Here is an 18,382-nt window from a genome sequence, read left to right as displayed (position 1 = left end):
TAACAGAAGGAGCTGGGCTGCAGGGACTGCCCTGGCTGGAATGCTGTGAAAAGCCACAAGTTGCCACCAGTGCATCACACAGAAGAGGTGCTCATCTGCATCACACAGAACATCCTGCACCTGCCTCAGTGAGATCTTAAAAAGCAGAAATTCTCAGAAATGCAATGACACAGCACCCTAGCCATTACCCTTCCTGGCACGTAGATGTTTAGAAAGGTGGGCAGCTTTGTGCCTGTGCTTTCCTTTGCTGTGGGAAAAGCTCTTTGCCAACACTGGTGGGGCTCCTGCTGCAGATGTGGGGTGTTGGCCCCAGAGTTGAGCCCATCCTGCCGCTCTGTTGTCCCTGCACTCTGATGTTGCTAGCTGGCAGGACTAGGTGAGGTGATGCCTTTAAATGTAGGAGCAGACAAACCTCAGAGAGGCCAGAACCAGGTTCACAGGAAACTTGTAGGATGAGAGAAGAAGCAGGGGAAACTGAGCTGCTGTCAGAATCTGCACTGAGCAGGAAAGAAGTTGAATTTTCACTGCATCTCATGGCCCCAGGTATAGATGGTGCAAAGGGCATCTGTGTAGGTGGTGTGAAAGACACCAGGGCACTTTTCTTGCTTCAGAGAGCAGCAGCAAGACTGTCCTGACAGGTCATTCAGATGTTTCTGAGACATTTACATCTTAATTTCCCAGTAATAACAGCCAAACCTCCTTATATGTATGCATAAGGCCAGAGTGGGGCTTTTGTTTTGCTATCACAGCTCCACTGTCTAATAAATAAACTACAGACACTTTTAGGATGCACAGTGATGCTTCAGAGAGGCTTATTCAAGGTCTTCTAGGAGGAGGGACATTTTATGTCCACAAACATGTCCCCCATGGGTTGCACCAGTAGGAAAAATGCCAACAATGTCTTGCATTTGAAGGGAAGACTTTCCTTTGTGGGAACTATATAAAGGCCACTCCTAGGAATAAATGCCCCTAGTACTGAAATGTATTATCCAGTTGTTTGTGCTCAGTCTCCTGCATCACTTCTCAACCTCCCACCTGCCCATTCCAACTGTCCCTCACTCCTCTCTGAATTTATAATACTGTAGTAGAATAAAATACTGTGCAAAACATCAGGTATACATGCATTTATTAAGCTGATGGCTTCTGGGGAGTGTCAGATCTTGTCCAAAAGATTACTTAGATGCTAGCAACAACTTGTCTTTCCTAGATATATTTCTAGGGGCAGCTGTTCTTCTATTATCCTTCTTGGGTAGCTAGTCCATCCACTCTCTCGTGATGAAGGGGCACATTGTAGTTAATACAGGTCTTTGTGTATTTACCACTGCCAAGACTAGAAGAGGCTTTTATGGTCATTTTTCTGGCTTCTGGTACGAGACAGATTGATTGCAGCATGCCAGCAAGCCAACAACTTTTGCAGCAGTAGTAATGTCACTGAATTTACTAGAACAAAGTAAAAGTTAGGTCCTAAATCTAGGGCCATTATAGATGATGGAAATCATCAGCAAGACTGAAATGCACCATCTGCAAGAATAACTGATGGGATGCTGCCATCTGCTCCAGCCTCAGTCGTTGCTGTGAACCACAGGCTGCTTGGTCTGAGGAGGATTATGCTTCTTCAGAGCAGAAATAAAGGGTGTTTTTTGTCAGGTTTGGCTGTTGGCACATGCTTACAGCTGAAAAAGAACAAAATTCATCTGAGAGAGAACACCTGGGGCTAAAGGTTTAACGGCATGAAGCTGTGTTGGGCTGGGGGGTTCAGGTTGGATATTGGGAAAAGGCCCTTTTCCCAAGGGCTTTTGGGACACTGGGATGGGCTCAGCAGGGAAGTGGTCACAGCTTCAAGTCTATCTGAGCTGAAGGATTGTTTGGATCACGCTTTTAGGCTCAGGGTGTGATTATTGGGGCTGTCCTATTCAGGGACAGGAGGTGAATCTTTGTGGGTCCTTTCCACCTTAGAATATTCTATGATTCTGTGTGGCATTATGGACATTGCAGGGGAAATGTGTCCCTTCAAATAATCAGGTGAGGACTATTCTGCATGATTCATGGTTTGAAAATGTTCATTTACTCTTCTTGAGAGAAGGACGAAAAAGTTTGTGCAGACAACTTTTTCAGTCTCAGTAGCATGTGTATATGTGTGTGTGTGACTATTTCTGGAAGATTTCCATTGTGTACAGGCAGCTCAGGGCTCTCAGTTAGCTCTGAGGCACTGAGTCAGCATCCCTGCCAAACCCTTGGCTAAAGCTCTATTTTGAGTTATTGATCTTCGTATTTCCACCACTTGATTCAAGCCGGAGTTTTTCCTTTCTTGGCCCTGTGTAAGGCAGAAGTGAGGAGGAGGCAGGATGTCCTTCATCAACCAAATGCCTGAAACTCTACGTGGGAATTGGCAGTTCCTTGGCATTTCATAGTGCAGGGCAGCACCTGCTGAGACATTTACATCTTGCTAGGGCTGACTTTGCTTCTTTCTTGCTCCAGCTACTGCCCACAATTCCTCCTGCTTTGTAAAAAGCTGCAGTAAAGGGGAATGTGCCATCAGGAAGCCCTCAGCTGCCATCCAGGACAACCCAGGTGGAGCCCAGTCCTGCAGGCCAGGGTGCAAGCTCAGGAGAGCTCCCAGGAGTGAAGTTACCCTTCCCCAAACTGCCCCTCCATATATTACCTATCTGACACTCCAGTTAAAATCACATTTGCTCTTCTCCTCACACACTGTACCTCATCAAAGGCCTGGTGAGAGATTTAGAGGTGTGAAGGTCTTGGGTGGTGCTCAGTGCAGGATGTCTGACTCACATGCAAATACCACTTATTATAACCAAAGTTTCATACCTGACAAGATGGTACAAACTATCAGGTGGGCTCCAAATCTACTTTTTGTAGTCTTCCTTTTCTAGTAGATCAAATAACAGTATTTTTTATAATAAAAATATTTTTTTCCTTTTTAAAATTTTTTTAAATAAGCCTCAGGCATGAATGTTTGTTGGCTCATCACTAAGCTGAGAACTTAGACCTGGGAACAGCTGCCTATTGTCTCTTGAGTTGTTGCCTTCAGATGTGGGGGACTCTGCCACCTTTACAAGGAAATGTGAGTGTGATACTTACATTCCCTGTGAGGAAACTGTGTGCTGTCTTACAAAGAGCAGAAGTGTAAAGGAAAGAGCAAGCCACAAAAGCAAATGTGCGAGTGCAGCGCTTTGTGGCTTCTGCAGTGGAAAGAATGCCTCAGAGAGAGAGCAAAGATGTGCAAAGACACAGCCCGTTGTCTGTGCTCACTCCTCTGCTCTCCTGTGTGTCAGAAGATGGGGATGCGTCGCAATGCAATGGGCTAAACAGGACTCTAGCATCCTTAGCCTAACTGAACCAGGCCTAGCAGAGCTGTGCTGGGAGACATCTACTTTTCTATCAATTGTTGCCCATTTTGTATTTGGCTTTGTTTAATCCAGTGGTGTTACTTCCTCTGTGAGGAGAGAGGGTGTCTGCAGTGAGGAGAAGAGTGTGAGAGCGCTGTTATCTACAGCTGTTATCTCCAGCTCACCTTGTCCTGCCCAGCACAGATTTGGCCACTGTCTGGGCTGTGGCCACGCACAGCTCCAGCCACAGCTCTCTCTCCACCTTGGAGAGCATTTCTGCCTGGTGCTGTTCTCTGCTCTAGCTGTTCTCAGGGTGTTTATCCCGTGCCACATCTCTGAAGGTACCTGCTGGCTTGAGGGTTCCTCTGTGGCAGCAGCCAGAGCTGCTGTGCTTTCCAGAGACACCTTCAGGCTCCTTCTCCTCAATGCCTTCTCCTGGGGCTCTCCTTGAAGGCAAAACAGAGATGTCAGTGCAACAACCTAGAGTGCTTCCTTCCACGTAACATCCAAAAAATCCTTCTTCTAAAATGGGGATCAAAGCCCAGTCAGGACTGCAGCATGACGTTGCCTTGCTTTTCAAGAGAGGAAGGGTAAAGCTGGCAGAATATTGACATTTTCCCACTTGTCATCCGGCAGGAAGACTGAGCTTAGAGACATGGGCTGCTTTGTTTTTCCCAGCAGGGTCTGATGCTGCAGGAGGTTTCAGAGGCTGGTTAGAAAAGGGGCTGCTTTTGGGACAGGCCATGCACGTGCCAGGACTTCATGGGGAGTTCTGGCTGCAGGTGAGTGATGTGCCCCTTTTGCAGGTTTGGCTGTGCTTTTGGCTTTTGTTGCTCGTCTTGCAAGTGGATTTTGTGCACGTGCACCAAGTGCTCAGGAATACCAAGGCCCAGTGTCACTTCTGTGATGCCCAGTGACCATGGGGCACCAGCCACTGAGCCCTCAACCCTTCTCTCAAGTGCTTCTTCACTGCTCACAGTAAGCTCATTTTTGAACAGACATTTTATATCCTTTAGGAATAGGTTCTTGCTCCTGCCTACCCGTTGCTCCAAGAGCACCCAGGATGTTTGGTGAGCTGGTTTGCTGGATCATGGGGACTTTTGGTCTGACCCATTTAGAAGTGAGTTTAGAAGATTGTGTGTGGCATGTGGGCATGCCAAACTGATTAACTGGAAGTAGTGGCCTTCGTTATGAATAAAGGGAATTCTTTTACACCTGGTTCTACCACTATGGATCTTTACCTGTCTGCTCTCTCTCACATACACACACACATCTTTCCCTTTGCATTTCATTTGTATCATGGACAATTCCCATCCCAGTGTGTTGGCAGGGATGCCAACAAACAGACAGGGGTACCCTGGAAGCAGGCAGGGGCTTTGAGGGATGTTTCCCTGAAGAAGAAGGGAGACAAAGTTGAGCAGAGCATGGACATGAGTGGTTTCAGCATGCTGGGCCTCCCTCTGCTCTGCTTGATGGATGCAGCAAAAAACCTTCAAAAAACAGAGGAGAAATCAGGGTTGCTGCCTTTGCCCAAATTTCTTTAGGTACTCATGCTGGAAGCAGATGTGTCCAGGAGTTTGACACAGCTTGACTGGCTGAGGAGGTACCTGAGCGTGGCAGCCCCTGCCCTCAGCTTGTTTCTTGCCACAGAGGGTGGAGGTCAGGCACAGAAATGTGATCTTGCTGCTGTTGCTTCCTCTCTCCTTTTGTGTGTGCTTCCTTTGTGTGTTCTTTGGAAGGAAACAATAGCAGAAAGAAGGAAGAAAAACTAGGTTTTCCTGCAAGGAGTGTTTTTTTATCTCATTAATACCAGTAAAAAATGATTAAGCTGGAGAAGGGGACGTGTCTTACAAGGAAGATCTAACCTCAAGGAAGAGGAATGACATGAACAAACAAGAAAGATTTATCTACTCTTGTACATTTCTAGTGCCACAGATTTTCTTCTGTCTTCTTTCTTGGCCTACATCTGTGACAAAAAGCTGGAAGATTTCAGTGGCAGCTGAAGCAGAGGAATTATGGTGGTGAGGATAAGACTCAAAATCCTCACCACTCCATCTGTTTCGTTGGAATCAGGGATAAGGACTTCGTTAGCTTCTCACGTGTTTTTGGACCTATCTCCTCACAGCTGTCTTTCCCACACCAGCCAGCTTCAGGGCTGGTTTGTGGCTGGATCAAGGCAGTGTTCCCTTCCATGCTCATCCCTCTCACAGCTTGCTGAAGTGGCTGGCCCTGCCTGCAGGAAGCGTTTGTGGCTCTGGCCAGCCCCTCCACACCAGATGCCAAGCTGATCCTGCTGCTTTCCAAGGCAAGTGTGCCTCCTTTCCAAGCGTTGTCCAGTAGCCACCTGCTCCTCACTGGGGGTCCTGGGCTTGCTCTCCCCTTGCTGCTGCTGAAGCTGTGGGGGAGAATTAGGATTCCCATCGCTCCCCCACCCAAAAACTGCATCCCTCCCGCTAGGATGGTGGCGTGTGGATGCTGGAGCTGAGCTCTTCAGGTGAGCGTTGAGGAGGACGAGGGCCCCACCTGGCCCTCCAGCTGGGTGGACAAGCCTCCAGGGCATTCCTGGAGTTTAGTGCCCATTTTCTTTGTGTCTCCATGTTGCCTCCATGCAGACACAACGCCCTGTTGAGGCTTGTTTCCGCCTCTGCTAGAAATGAGAAGTGCTGGAGGAGAGGAGGAGGGCACAAAGGCTGCGCCCACATGTCCCATCACTGCTTGCTCACAGCAGAAAACCCTCTCACCTGCCAGGAGCTACCACTAGACAAGGCAACACTGGATGTTTTTTGACCCTGAAAATGAACTTTAGGAGGATTTTCCTAGTCAAGTGCTTGCTGCTTTTATTTCCCAGTGTAAAATGTGAGTTTTTCTTACAGTTTTTTGCTCTTTTGGGCTGATGTTAAAATTGCATTTTAAAGCATTTACAACTTGGTGGGCTGCTACTGATAAGAAAGTTGTTCCACTTTTCCAATGAGTGAAGACATCTGGGTTATTGCTATTATTATTTGATTTAATTTTCAACCAGGGGGAGGGCAGGACCTGAGTTTCCTATTCCAGTTATAATAATAAGCTGTAAAGAGTTTTGGTTTTAAGTTAATGAGCCTTAATTTGACACACGTGTAATGAGAAATGTCAGCATACAGTTTGCTTTCTGCCCTCGAGGCAGCTTGTACTACATTAGAGATCCAGTTCACTGTGCATTATCGCATGTAATTTCCTTTTCTTATCAAAAGATGTGCAAATCTTTTGAAAGTACAATTTATATTCTTCCATAAATATTAGCAGAGTGATATATTTCAGTGTCTTCAGTGGTGCTGAAGTTTAAGATGTGAAAACAGCAAGCAACTGCATATATTTTTTATATTTTCCATATTATTGTTCTCATTATTTTTTAAAATATTAATCTAAAAACTTAATTAAGGTGTTAACTCATAGATTAGAGAAGGTTTTAAGAGATGGAGACAATACGAGCCTGCATAATTTTTCCCCCTCTGTTTCATTCCACTGAGTTTGTATGTATGGCTGTTTAATGCTTTGCTTTTCCTTCAGAACAAAATTAATAGATAAATAAGGATTTCTTCTTTTTATGTACACAATCTATAAAACATTTTCCCCCAGCAGAAATAAGGATTATTCCCTTGAATGTAAAATTGTTTCAGAGACTTCCTTCCTTCTCTAAAATTTCTATGGGAGCTTTTTCTTTTAACTCTTTCTTGTGACTGTAAGTGAGCTGTAGGCTCTCAGTTAAAACCTTTCTGTCCTTTGGGGCACATTTTAGTTGGCATTTTTATCAGAAGTGCTGTTTCATTAGCTAAACAGGTTTTTGATATCATATATGTGGGATACTCAGCTTTCCACTAGAAAGATGATGGAGATCAGATCAGTATCTAGAGATGTCTCTGGTCCACAGAGATGCCATTGAATTATCCTTGAAAACTCAGATTAGTTTTTTTCTTTACTTTCAGATAGAAAATATAAGTAGTGTCTATTATGCAAAGAAATCCTATTACTAGCTCTAAATACTTGTTCATGACTGAGCAGAAACAAGTATCAGAATTCAAATATTGCGTAGTGTCATCTGTGTGGGGCACAGCTGCTTCCAAGGCTGTTTAGCTGACAGCTTTATTTCAGGACATTTCATTAGATAGATCAAATACCTTTGTAAGAAAGGCAATGCTGAAAAAACAACCTCTCTTTAGAGGTGGTGAATTGCCAGGAGCACTACAGCATTAATGTTCTTGTTGCAGAGGCATGCTATTTTAGTTCTCTGATTGTCTCTAATATTGTTAGTTTAATGAAATAGCCACTGGGTTTCAGTTTCCCCTCTGTGGTGCCATTTATCATTATCCTAGATACAAGGAATGAAGGACTGTAATAAAAATATGCATAAACACAGGTTTTTCTCTCTGTGGGGAAAAAAGTACTAAAAATACATAAAATTAGGGTAGAATCAGTGGTGACGGGAAGGGAAATCTCCTCCTGCTGATTGGCTTCACCCTGTAAATTGAGGAGGAACGAACACAAGAAAATGACAAACGAAATAAGCTGTGGCTCTGAGTGTGCCCATTCAGGTCTCACTGAGCTCATCCCACCTGACACTTGCACGTGGATTTCTCCCTCCTCCCGCAGGTCTGTCCTCCTGCCACGGGGGTGGGGACAGTTCCTCTCTTGAAATCACCTCCTGGCAAACTTCCCAAGTCCTGGCTCACCACAAATGGGGCTTGCAAAGGTGGTGGCTGAAGCAGCCTGGACAGAGCGGGCAGGGCGCTGCTCCTGGAGTGTGTCATCCCCACTGCTGGAAAAATGGTGGATGTTTAGTGAACATCCCCCTTGGCAGCCACATGCTCAGGTGCTTCCCAGTCCTGACACCACTTTTGGGAAGCTCCTACTCTTCACTGTTCTGGAGAAGGGACCTGGGATCAAAGGAAGAGAAAAGATTTTTGGGTTTTTTATTGCTATTTTTATGGTAATGACTCCTGCAGCCCCTCAGTTCACAGGATGCTGGTAGCTGTTTCTCCCTGCCTTACTTGCCCCATGAGGATCCTATGCTAGCAAAATCAAGTGGATGCATTCCAGTGGGGCAGAGTCACTGGGATGGGAGAGGGGAGGCACTGCTGTGGGTGCCCCTCCAGTTCAGTGCCTCACACTCACTCACAGCTTGACGTGGGCTGCTATTATTATCATCATTGCTCTCACTGGCATTGCTGAAATGATTCTGCTGCCCAGGAATGTGACTATTTTTGCTGTTTGCAGTTCTGGGCACTCTGGGTACCAGCCTGTGCCATGTGCAAAACACAGAAGTGACCTTCTTTTCAGGAAGGGCTAAGTTCATGGTAAAGTGAATGAGAGGCCATGAATCTTGGCATCCAGAGTCGCTTTAAGTCAGCCAGGGTATAAATTCAGCTTTTGAAAGCTGGGCTCTTAGCTTTCTTGCCTCTGAGAATTAAATTGGATGCTGGCATTTATCTAATGAACAATCAAGAAATATTTTGGAGCAGGAGAAGAAGATGGCATCAGTAAAGCAGAGAGGCTTAGGCAGCACAGGAAGGGGGTGGCATAGCAAATGACAATTTTTTGGGTGACTGCTGTGTCTGCTGGAGACAACTGAGGGGCTGGCTGTGCTTCCCTCCACAGGCTCCAGCACCAGCTGGATTTACAAGGCAGTGAATGAGACAGCTCTTCTCAGCATCACTGCTCCTGGGAGCATCTTCGAGGCAACATGGAGGAAAGGGGGACAAAGGCTGGTTCAAATCAAAGAAAACAAAGTCAAGCACTTTGTGAACAAGGAGCAGTGCAGGTGTGCCATACTGCAAAATGGGACTCTGCAAATCCAGCGCGTGGAGAAAGAGGACAGCGGGAACTACACAGTCATGGTTTATCAGCAGGATGGAAAACTCAAGGCAGAAGAAAATGTAATGTTCTTTGTTCAGGGTGAGTTTTTGACTTTCCCATCCCATGCCCAGGACAGCTGAACAAGATTTGGTGTTCTCTGCTTTCTCCCACAGCCTTTCCTACTCAGTGCCCTCCTTTCTGATTCGGAATGGGAGGACTTCTGTAGGACATACTTTTTTCTTCCTGCCACAGACAGCAGCCTGCCTCTCTTCCTCCTCTTGCTCTGACTGATGGCCTCAAACCCCCAGCTTCTTTCTGGCTCTCCTGTTTGTCAGCCAGCAGGTTTCTAGCTGTGCCCAAGAGAGCAGCTGTGAGCAGGTTCACACTGACAGCAGGTGAGGGTGGTCAGCCCTACTGCAGCACCAAAGACAGTGCTGGGACCATGAGAGGGCTCCCAGCAGCATCCTGCTTCCAGAAACCTCTGCTAGGACCACAGCAGCCTGTGGGAGGTACAGCTGTGGCTGATGCACTGTGGGTTTTGGGTATTTCTAGTGCCATTTAATGGGCACTCAGTTAAGACTTTTGTTCTCTGGCCACTGGTCCAGCAAGCTGAGCAACTGGTGTTGGCAACCCCTTGAGGAGAGCTCAGGAGTCCAGATGGCACTAAATGCCACTCCATTTTTGCTCTGATATACAAAATAGCCAGCAGTCACCCCCCCCCCCCCCCCCGAGATAAACCACAACAGGAGCTGAATTTGCAGTGGAAGAAGACTCCTGCACCCTACCACTGCATAGCACAACACAACAAATATGAAGTCTGTGTTCTTTGAAGCAGAGTTAAGCACACACCTGGGGATTTCAGCTGCTTGGGTTCAAAGCATGAGGGCAGCCTCCATTCCTGCGCTGTATCTTGTCCTAAGAGATCAGAGCAGTAGCAGCCCACAGGTTTTGGGGTGAGTAGGGATGATGGGGATGGCTATTCTGCTCCTTAATAGTTGCTGTGACCTCTCCAGACCTCTAAGCTGTAGGACAGCATGGGTTTTTTTCCCCAGTGAGGGGATAGCTTTGTTCTGTCCTTCTTCAGTCATTGTGCCCACCTTTCCTGACATCTAGAGCTTGTGGCACCAGCTGGGCTTACAGAAATGATGCCTTATTGAGGCAGCAATGACAGCTGGAATGGTTTTAGCAGCGTTTCTGTGCAATGGGAGGGCCTGTGTCTGATGGGCTGCTGAGCAGTGAGGTGTCTCACTGCTTTGGGAGCTATTGCTGTAAACAGATTCAGGAAGTCAGCAGGGCCTGATGCTTCTTGCTCATGTTTGAAGCCACTCTGGTGTCATTGGGGTGTCCTCATTTCAGGTCAAGGTTAATGTTCCAGCCCAGCTGTGTGCTGCATCATTTCCTCTGCTGTGCAGCAGAGAGGTTGCATTACCTCTGACACATGGCTTTGGAAGTCCTGCACTAAGTGTCAGTGCTAGAACAATTTGTCAGTCAGGCTGGCCCGTTGTTACTGGGGAAAAACTGTTGTTTAAAAAAAAAAAAAAAATTGTCCCAATGATATTCTCACTCAACTCCAGCACCTGGACTCCAATGTTTCCCACTGGAATGTTTCCCTGAATAACAGGTTCCAGTTTGCAGAGGAGGAGTGAGCTTACCAAGGAAAGTGTAGCTGCAGATGTCATGGTGTGAACCTTGACTGCATATGCTATGAGCAGTCCTTATTTGCTTTAGAATTTATTATCTCCATAAAATTTACTCAGCCTGTAACCAGAGGTGGCACTGGCATGTTTTTGTTTATCTGGTCTTAAAGGTAGAAATAATTATTTTTCATTTGCTGTCCCTGCCAGTTGCCATTACTTGAGGAAAACCCTGCAGGCTTTTCCATCTCTTTCAGTGTCACCAGTGATAGAGAAACTGGAACCAAAAGGGAGGAAGTTGTTTGCAGGGCATAAGAAGAGACAGAAATCGGGTTTTTTTCTGTCATAACCTCATTGAGGGCTGAAGTGTCTGTTTTGTGCTCTCCATCCTGGGTTGATGGCCTTCCGTGCTGTGCTGTCATGCTCACTGAGTGCTGTTGGTAGCCCACAGAACATCATAAGGAGCTTTTCATAGTTTTTCCTGCTTTAGAGAAAATCTCTCCCTGATGGGCACAGGCAGAACAGGATCACCTTCCCTTGCACCAAAACACAGGGTCCAGAGGTGGAGGGGGCTGTGGCTCTGAGTCCCTTCCACACACCTGAAGAAGACTCAGCTTCCTCCCCTCCCCTGCCTGGTGTCCAGCTCTAACTATGTAGGCTACTGCTCTGCATTTTCTTTATTACTGCCTTGTTACTTCTGCAGCAGAGGTCTAATTTGCTCTTCATTCTTCTGTGATCTCATTAGCTGGTGATTTGGGGTTTATTCTCTGTTTTGCTTAATAGCAGAGGCTTGCAAGAGGAGAAACTCTCTCAGACGTGCCTGTGCCTTCCCTCCTTTTTCAGAACCTGTCCCTCAGCCAATCCTCATCGCTGAATGCAGGAATAAAACTGTATCTGTCAAGTGTGAAGCCAGACAGAAGGCCAAGAATGAAGCAAAAGACAAGGCAAAGAATGAGGCAAAAGACAAGTCTGAGGCTGAAGCATTTGTAATAGAACTGACTCAACCCAATGGCAAAAAAATCCAAAAGAACGCAACAATGCTGGAATGGCACGGGTGGAATTCTGGGACGTTCCGCTGCGTTGCTAAGAACCAAGTCAGCGAAAAAATGGCTGAAAAAGTAATTAACTGCTCAGGTAAGAAATCTCTTTGGTCAGAATGTGCTAGGGTGGACCACTGCAGAGGGCAGTGGGATGTGAGAGGGGTTGTGCTCCTCCCCTTCTCCTGTGGGGAAATCCATGGTGTTTTTCTCTTCTCCATAATGTACCATGGTTTTCCCATTCAGTTAACCATAGATGCAGCAAAAGGACTGAAGGGATTGCATTTTAAATGGGAAGAGTCATGCTGAAAATGATTCAGTAGGCAAAAGAAGTCATCACAATTGTCAGCCTCCCACTTAAAAATTCTGCAAGTTAAGGCACAAACAAAAGACAGATCACAGTGGTATGACACTGGTGTGGTGCTCAGTCCAAAGTTCAGAATTCCAGTGCAGTGCTGGGGAAAAGTTCTTGAATTTCCCAGGCTTGGGTTCATCCCACCCATCCACAAGTGCTCTGCTGGAAGCATTCCCTTACTCTAGATTCCTGCTGGAGCTGGTGGAGAGTTGAGTGGGGCTCACAAGAGCTGGCTCAGCGTTCCTAATTTTTACCTATTTCTGCCGCAGTGAATTTAGGGAAAGTCCAAGCCTGAAGGACAGCCCATGATGTGAGAAGGGAGGGAGCAAGCCTTAAGGCATAAAGGCTTTACTGAGGTGATCCCAGGTCTGCTGATTCTGACTGATGGGCAAAGAGCTGAGGGACAGGATGGCCACTGCTCTCCTGTTGCCTCCTGGATAATCCTCCTGATTTCAAAAACAGCCAAGCAATGTATTTTTTTGCTGCTGCCTGCCCTGATGGACAGCACAGTCCCGTTGTTGTTATCATGGGGAAGGGGTGAGCAGGATGTGGCATGGACTTTGGAGCCAGGTATGAAAGCATGCTGCTGGATTAGATCTGTTTAAGACAAGGCAAATATCCCAAACACCTTGTCTGGATGAGGAAATGCTGGCCAAAGCTGCCCATGCCAGGACACAAGCCAGGCAAGCACAGTTCTGCTGCCATGGGTAGACATTGGCCATCATCTAGACAATTTTGATTTCACTTTTTCTCACCCTTGAGAAATGCACTTTTTTCACAGGGCAAATTGGGTCAGAGACTTTGGGTTTTTTCTCACATCACTAACAGAGAAATACCAATGATCTTTAAGGCACAAACACAGCATTTCTCAGACACCAAATACCCCCTAAGACCATGGAGCAATCAATACTCTTCCTACCCAAACTGAATACCTCTCAAATTTTTGTGTAGTGGCAGGACTCTGCCAGCTCCACAGTAGATTAAAAATCCCTCATCTTGCAGTCAAACCTCCCTCTAACCCTGCTGCCCTCTGTGAACACTTGGTCCAGCATTTGAGACCAATCACCTTGAATTTTGACCTTTACCGGCAAGGTACACTTCAGGTGGGTTTTAACTCAGCCAGCTTTTCATGGAAGTGTAATTATATGCGATTCTGTCCTGGTTCCTCTTGCACTCATCTGGGAAAAACAGGCACAGAAAAACACAAATACACCTTGGTGTAACACTGGCTACTAAAACAAGTGGCAATTTAAATACATGTGAGCACAGGTGAATGCTCTGGTTTCAATTTCCTGCAGAACTTGAATCCATCAGGGAGCAATCAAAATCCTCTCAATGAGGAACAGCAACTTTCTGCTGTACACAGGTAAAAGGCAAAGGGTTGGGTGTTTACTGGCCTGCCTTTACAGTCAATTGAAGAAAATACAGAATTCTAAGTGGATGTTGTGCAAGTCATTTCTTTCCATCTAACTTTCTCTCTCATCCCCTTAACTAGGCAAGATGGACTTTTATCTCATCTTAAGCATAGCAGGAGGTGCAGTCTTCTTTGTCATCTTTGTGATTTGTCTTATTTATTGTATCAGAAGGAGGAAAACAAAAAGGAATGAAATTTATGGTAAGTGTTTAAGAAGCTTTATTTTGCTATCCAGCAAAGTAAAATATTAGAGCTTCCCACTGACAGGAGCCCTGTGGTCAGGAGCATTTTCCCTGCCCTGACATGAGAAATAACCTGGTTTTAGCATATGGTGATTCTGTGTAGATCAGTTGGCATTGCCAGTCTCACTTTCTGATATGTGCTTTGAGAAAGCCACCTGATTATTATTTTACACTATGGCTGTTCTCTTTTGAGTGGTACAGATCACTGCCTCAGTTGTGCAGTGACACCACATCCTCAGTTCTTGGGCCTGGATTCAGCAGGAATTAAGAAAATGAGTCTGAGAAAATGAAAACTAATATTTTAGTGATTATTTTACAGTGACTAGCCTCTCTGAAAGAGTTTGCTGTGAGTTTAAGGCCAACTCAGTGTCTCAAGAGGTAAATCCCTCAATCCCTAAGTTAAGATGAGTGGTATTTCAGAAACGATGAGTCAGTGCTCAGAAGTCAGTTGGTATGAATTTACTTCTTTGTGTGTGAAAATTAGTGCTGGCAAAAGGGATCTCTGGCTGCCAGGAGTCTGGAAATCCCAGCACAGACAAAGGCAGGGCAGAGTGCTTTGATGTTACTTCCTGGGGTTAGATCTCACTTTCCCTTCAGTAGCCTCCAAAAGGGGACAGCAGCTCAGGCTGGGATGTCCATCAATGTCTACTGGGGCCTCCCTGATAAAGCTGGTTCCCCCAACAGAGAGGGTGTGGGAATCCATAAAATCAGAAGGTTTTGGGAAAGCTGCAAAATTCAGCCCTCAGAGACAGCAGAACTATGATTAGAGCTAAGCAGTAACCATAAGATTGGTCAGCAGAGAAATTATATAAGTAGAAAAGTAAGGACAAATAGAACAATGGTCTGTGTATTAACACTTACCTAGAATAACTCCCTATGCTGTAGAAAAGTATATCTAGTGAGATGTTAGGAAGTTCTAAGCTTAATAATGGAGCTGTGTGGATTGTGTTTTAAGGCTTACAAGCAGGTATTGTATTCAAAATAAGCAAGCATTGTTTTAACCGAAGGTACGTGTGCTTATAGTGGTTGGATAGAACTTCTGTCAATATGCTTTTGTTTCGTGTGATTGGTCAAAACAGTTTTAAAGTGAGCTGTAACATTAAGTTCTTGGTCTGCTGCCTGGGATGTGAGCTGCTGGCATCTTCCCATTGTCATGACCACGTAATGAGACTGATGCTGGAAAATAAAACAGCTCAAGACACGTTCCTAGCAGTCCTGTCCTGTTCATGATTTGTACATCCAGGCCAGCGATAATGGGGCAGGTCTTTCCCAAATGCTCCAGGTACCTTGATCTCCGCCAGGCAGCCAAAAACATCCATGTTGGCCTGGAAGGAGCAGGCAGAGGTGATTTTTGCTGTTCACTGGAACAGCATGAACACCTGAGAGTGGCAGCTTAAAACCCAGTATTTGGCTTTTCCTTGCTTGGGCCGAGGACATTTCCGTGTCTTTTTTGACAAGTCATTTTCGACTTCTTGGTGCGCGTCTGACTGTGGGCTCCTTGTGCTGTTGCAGATGAGGAGCGAGCGATGCAGACCCTGCCCGTGGACCGTGAGAGGGGGACGCGGGAGCTGCCTCAGGCTCCATCCAAGCCCACCCCGAAGCAGCTGCGGGTGCAGCAGCGGCCGCTGCCCCCGCAGCCCCAGGAGCCGCCGCAGCCGCGGCCCCAGCCACGGCCCCGCGCCCAGCCACGGACTCCCAACCTGCCGAGACAGAGGCCCTGAGTGGACAGCCTGGGAGGAGGGATGCTGGACTCTCTGCTCCACCATTTACTGGGAAAAGAAAGTTTGTGCCAGCCAGGAGCCCCTCCTGCCCAGCCCTGCGTAACGCTCAGCTATGAAAAGGCGGCTTGCCTTGCAGAAAATTAGAGAGAGCACCAAGTGGAGGCAAGGAGACTCAAGGTGATGGGCATTCATCCCTGTGGCCATTTTTCCATCATGTTGGGATATGGATATGGAGCACTGAGCCCAGAAACCTGTGTCTTTCTGTGGTTCACTTGCTTTTACTGCACCTTGTTGTCTTCGGGCTTTTTGGATGGTTTTCACCAAGAAGAAGCTAAAGCTCTACTTGGACAAAATGGACCTATGGATCTTACAGGGTTTCATCTCCTGCTACACATTAGGACAGCTATCTGGCTTCAGCATCAAATACGTGGCCTCCTGGTCTAAAAAAATGGTTGTATGTAATTAAATATTTGTCTGAAGTTGAAAGGATTTGTGTTGGATAATGCAGAGAAGAAAATATTGAAAGGACGTGTGAGAACCTTGAAGGACCTGTGTGGGAAAAACACGAACGGGAAAGGGAGAACTTTCCCCTTTTCTCCCTTTCCCTTTCTTCACTGTGTTTAGAAAAGAAACTGTAGGTTTGAATTGCAGCAAGGCAGAGTTAGGTCAGTATTTTATTTTTCTTTTTAATGAAACACTGAGAGAGATTTCTGGGAGAGGTTCTCCAGCACTGGGGTTTCAAAGGGTGGATGAGACAACATTCTGTGAAGCTTTTTGTCCTGACAAGGGCCAGGAGAATGTGCTACACAGCCTCTTCAGGGACAGTTTCAGCTGAGTTTTCTGTGACTTCTAGGCAAATAAAACAAACCTTTATTCTCAGCAAAAGTCTGTGGGGCTATCCAGACAAATTTTTTTTTGCCTAGAAGAGGTCTGGTCTCCTTTGGCTTGTGAAACAAAGCATTATAAACTGCCAACCAGAAGGATTACTGGTGGCACTGTCTGAATTGTCAGGGTTCACATCCCAGGGTCTCCTGCTGAGGGTGAGGGACTGTGTTTCTCGATTTTGCTGGTAACACCTCAGGTATAACCAGGGCATGATAGAGAGCTGCTGAGAGATCTGCATCCCCAAGGCAGAAGTTGGACTGCAATAAATGCACCTGCAACACCTCCCACGTGCTGGACACTGCTTGCTCATCTGGGCCTTGGGGTTATCCATAAGTACATCTACAGGATAGCTGAGGAGCTGGGAGCACAGGCCTTTTTTAGAGCAGTGTCTACATGGGTACACTGACCCATCTGGGGTAAAAAGCAAGGCAGGTGAAGGAGGAGAGAGCTACAAGAGCCACAGAGCACAAGAGACATCCAGCCAGCTAGCTGATGTGTCAGGCAGAAGAACACCCAGTACCTCTTTCAGGCTGGCCTATCTCACATGTGCCAGGGGAGATGAAACAGCCATGCTTTGTTTCTCCTGAGAAATATGACTATTTTTATCTTCTGGTGTAAGAGCAAGGAGGCAACTTGTCAGGAAAAGGAAGCCTCTGCCTCCTCCAGAGCTCAGTCACTTCACTTGAACTCTGACAGAGGGAACAGCCCTGGGAGTGCCACTTGCTCTCTTGCCTTCGCTTTCTGCAGCTTTTGGGCAGATTTCTGGGCTTTTGCTATTTAAAATTGCATTTGGTAAATGTTTCATGGTTTATTTTGTAACATACCATACGCTATGTCCCTATACTCAATAAATAAAGAGAAGACTGGGTGCAGAGGATCTTAGCCCACAGCTGTGCTGGTACCTCAGTATCTCACTTTGATACAAAGCGGGGCAACAACAACATTTTGGTCCCTGAGCCACAGAGGCAGGGTGCAGGAGGTGTCACACCATCCCTGGGAGGTGCTGGGGTGCCAGGAGCTGCTGGGCTCAGGCTGGTGTGGGTGAGCACAGCTGCTGTGCCTGTCCTGTGCTGCCAGGGCTTTACTGGTGCAGCTCTGGGGTTACAGGTGTGGGGGTCCTTTCTGAGAGAGAGGGGGCCTGAGAAAGAAGATTTATCCCTATTGGGTTGATTTACCCCAAAACACATTCCTTGGCAGGCAAGAAAATACTACTAGCACAGAGCATGCCTGTGCAATGCAAAGCTCACCAGGGCAAAACTTATTTTTTATTTACTCCTTTTATTTGATAGTCACCATTGTTTTTGTAATGTCTCATTCTACAAGTATTGTCCATTGCAGCACATCAGGAGCAAACATGAGACATCACAAAAACAATGACTATCAATGCTCCATGACACATCCAGAAAAAATGCTGACTTATCAAAGAAGCACCAAGCAGAACTTCATTTTTCTGAATGTGTGTCGTGGGACATTCAAATCTCGGGCTTTTATGCTGTAGTGGATGTTTCAGTTCTGGAAAATGAGCTGACATTGGGACCTAAGACATAACAGGATGTGCTTGGCTCTGGTGGTTCTTGCTGTAACCTTTCTTGGTTCTTTTGTAGACGCATCTAACACTGAATCATGAGATGAAGTATTTTTTCCTACTCTTCTTAAAGGGGATGAGATGAGATGAGATGAGATGAGATGATCGAAGCTGGCCTTGTCCTTTTCTGTCTGCTGCCTCATCCCCCTGTTTGAGAGCTGCAGTTTCTGCTGCCCGAGTGCTAGCAGGGATCAGTTTTGTGGGTGGTGTGCTCCAGAGCCAGTGCTGGAGGAAGGGCAGGGAGGCTCAGCGCCGTGACCAAAGCAGGTCTGTGGCTGTGCTGTGGTCCTGTAGCACCCACCAGGTGGGCAGACTGAGCAGGCACCCAAAAGA

At 46.4% G+C, this 18,382-nt stretch overlaps 1 protein-coding gene across 1 annotated transcript; it reads left to right on the top strand.

Moving 5' to 3' along the window:
- The first annotated feature begins 6,081 nt into the window (after positions 1-6,081).
- Positions 6,082-16,487, top strand: CD2 (CD2 molecule). Its single transcript, XM_041480262.1, has 5 exons — positions 6,082-6,203; positions 8,979-9,275; positions 11,654-11,944; positions 13,698-13,817; positions 15,371-16,487. The coding sequence occupies exons 1-5, from the start codon at positions 6,143-6,145 to the stop codon at positions 15,577-15,579; spliced, it is 978 nt and encodes a 325-aa protein (XP_041336196.1). The 5' UTR covers positions 6,082-6,142; the 3' UTR covers positions 15,580-16,487.
- Positions 16,488-18,382: the final 1,895 nt, after the last annotated feature.

The sequence above is a fragment of the Pyrgilauda ruficollis genome, unplaced genomic scaffold (assembly GCF_017590135.1).
Source record: "Pyrgilauda ruficollis isolate IOZ18807 unplaced genomic scaffold, ASM1759013v1 scaffold50, whole genome shotgun sequence".
Lineage (NCBI taxonomy): Eukaryota > Metazoa > Chordata > Aves > Passeriformes > Passeridae > Pyrgilauda > Pyrgilauda ruficollis.
Note: the sequence above shows the minus strand (reverse complement) of the source record. Positions and strands in the feature narration are given on the sequence as shown.

Excerpts from the sequence above, each read along its gene's own strand:
- CD2 (XM_041480262.1), top strand. The coding sequence starts at position 6,143 with ATGAACTTTAGGAGGATTTTCCTAGTCAAGTGCTTGCTGCTTTTATTT. Across the intron at positions 9,276-11,653 it reads TGTAATGTTCTTTGTTCAGG|AACCTGTCCCTCAGCCAATC; the intron begins GTGAGTTTTTGA and ends CTCCTTTTTCAG. Across the intron at positions 11,945-13,697 it reads AAAAGTAATTAACTGCTCAG|GCAAGATGGACTTTTATCTC; the intron begins GTAAGAAATCTC and ends CCCCTTAACTAG.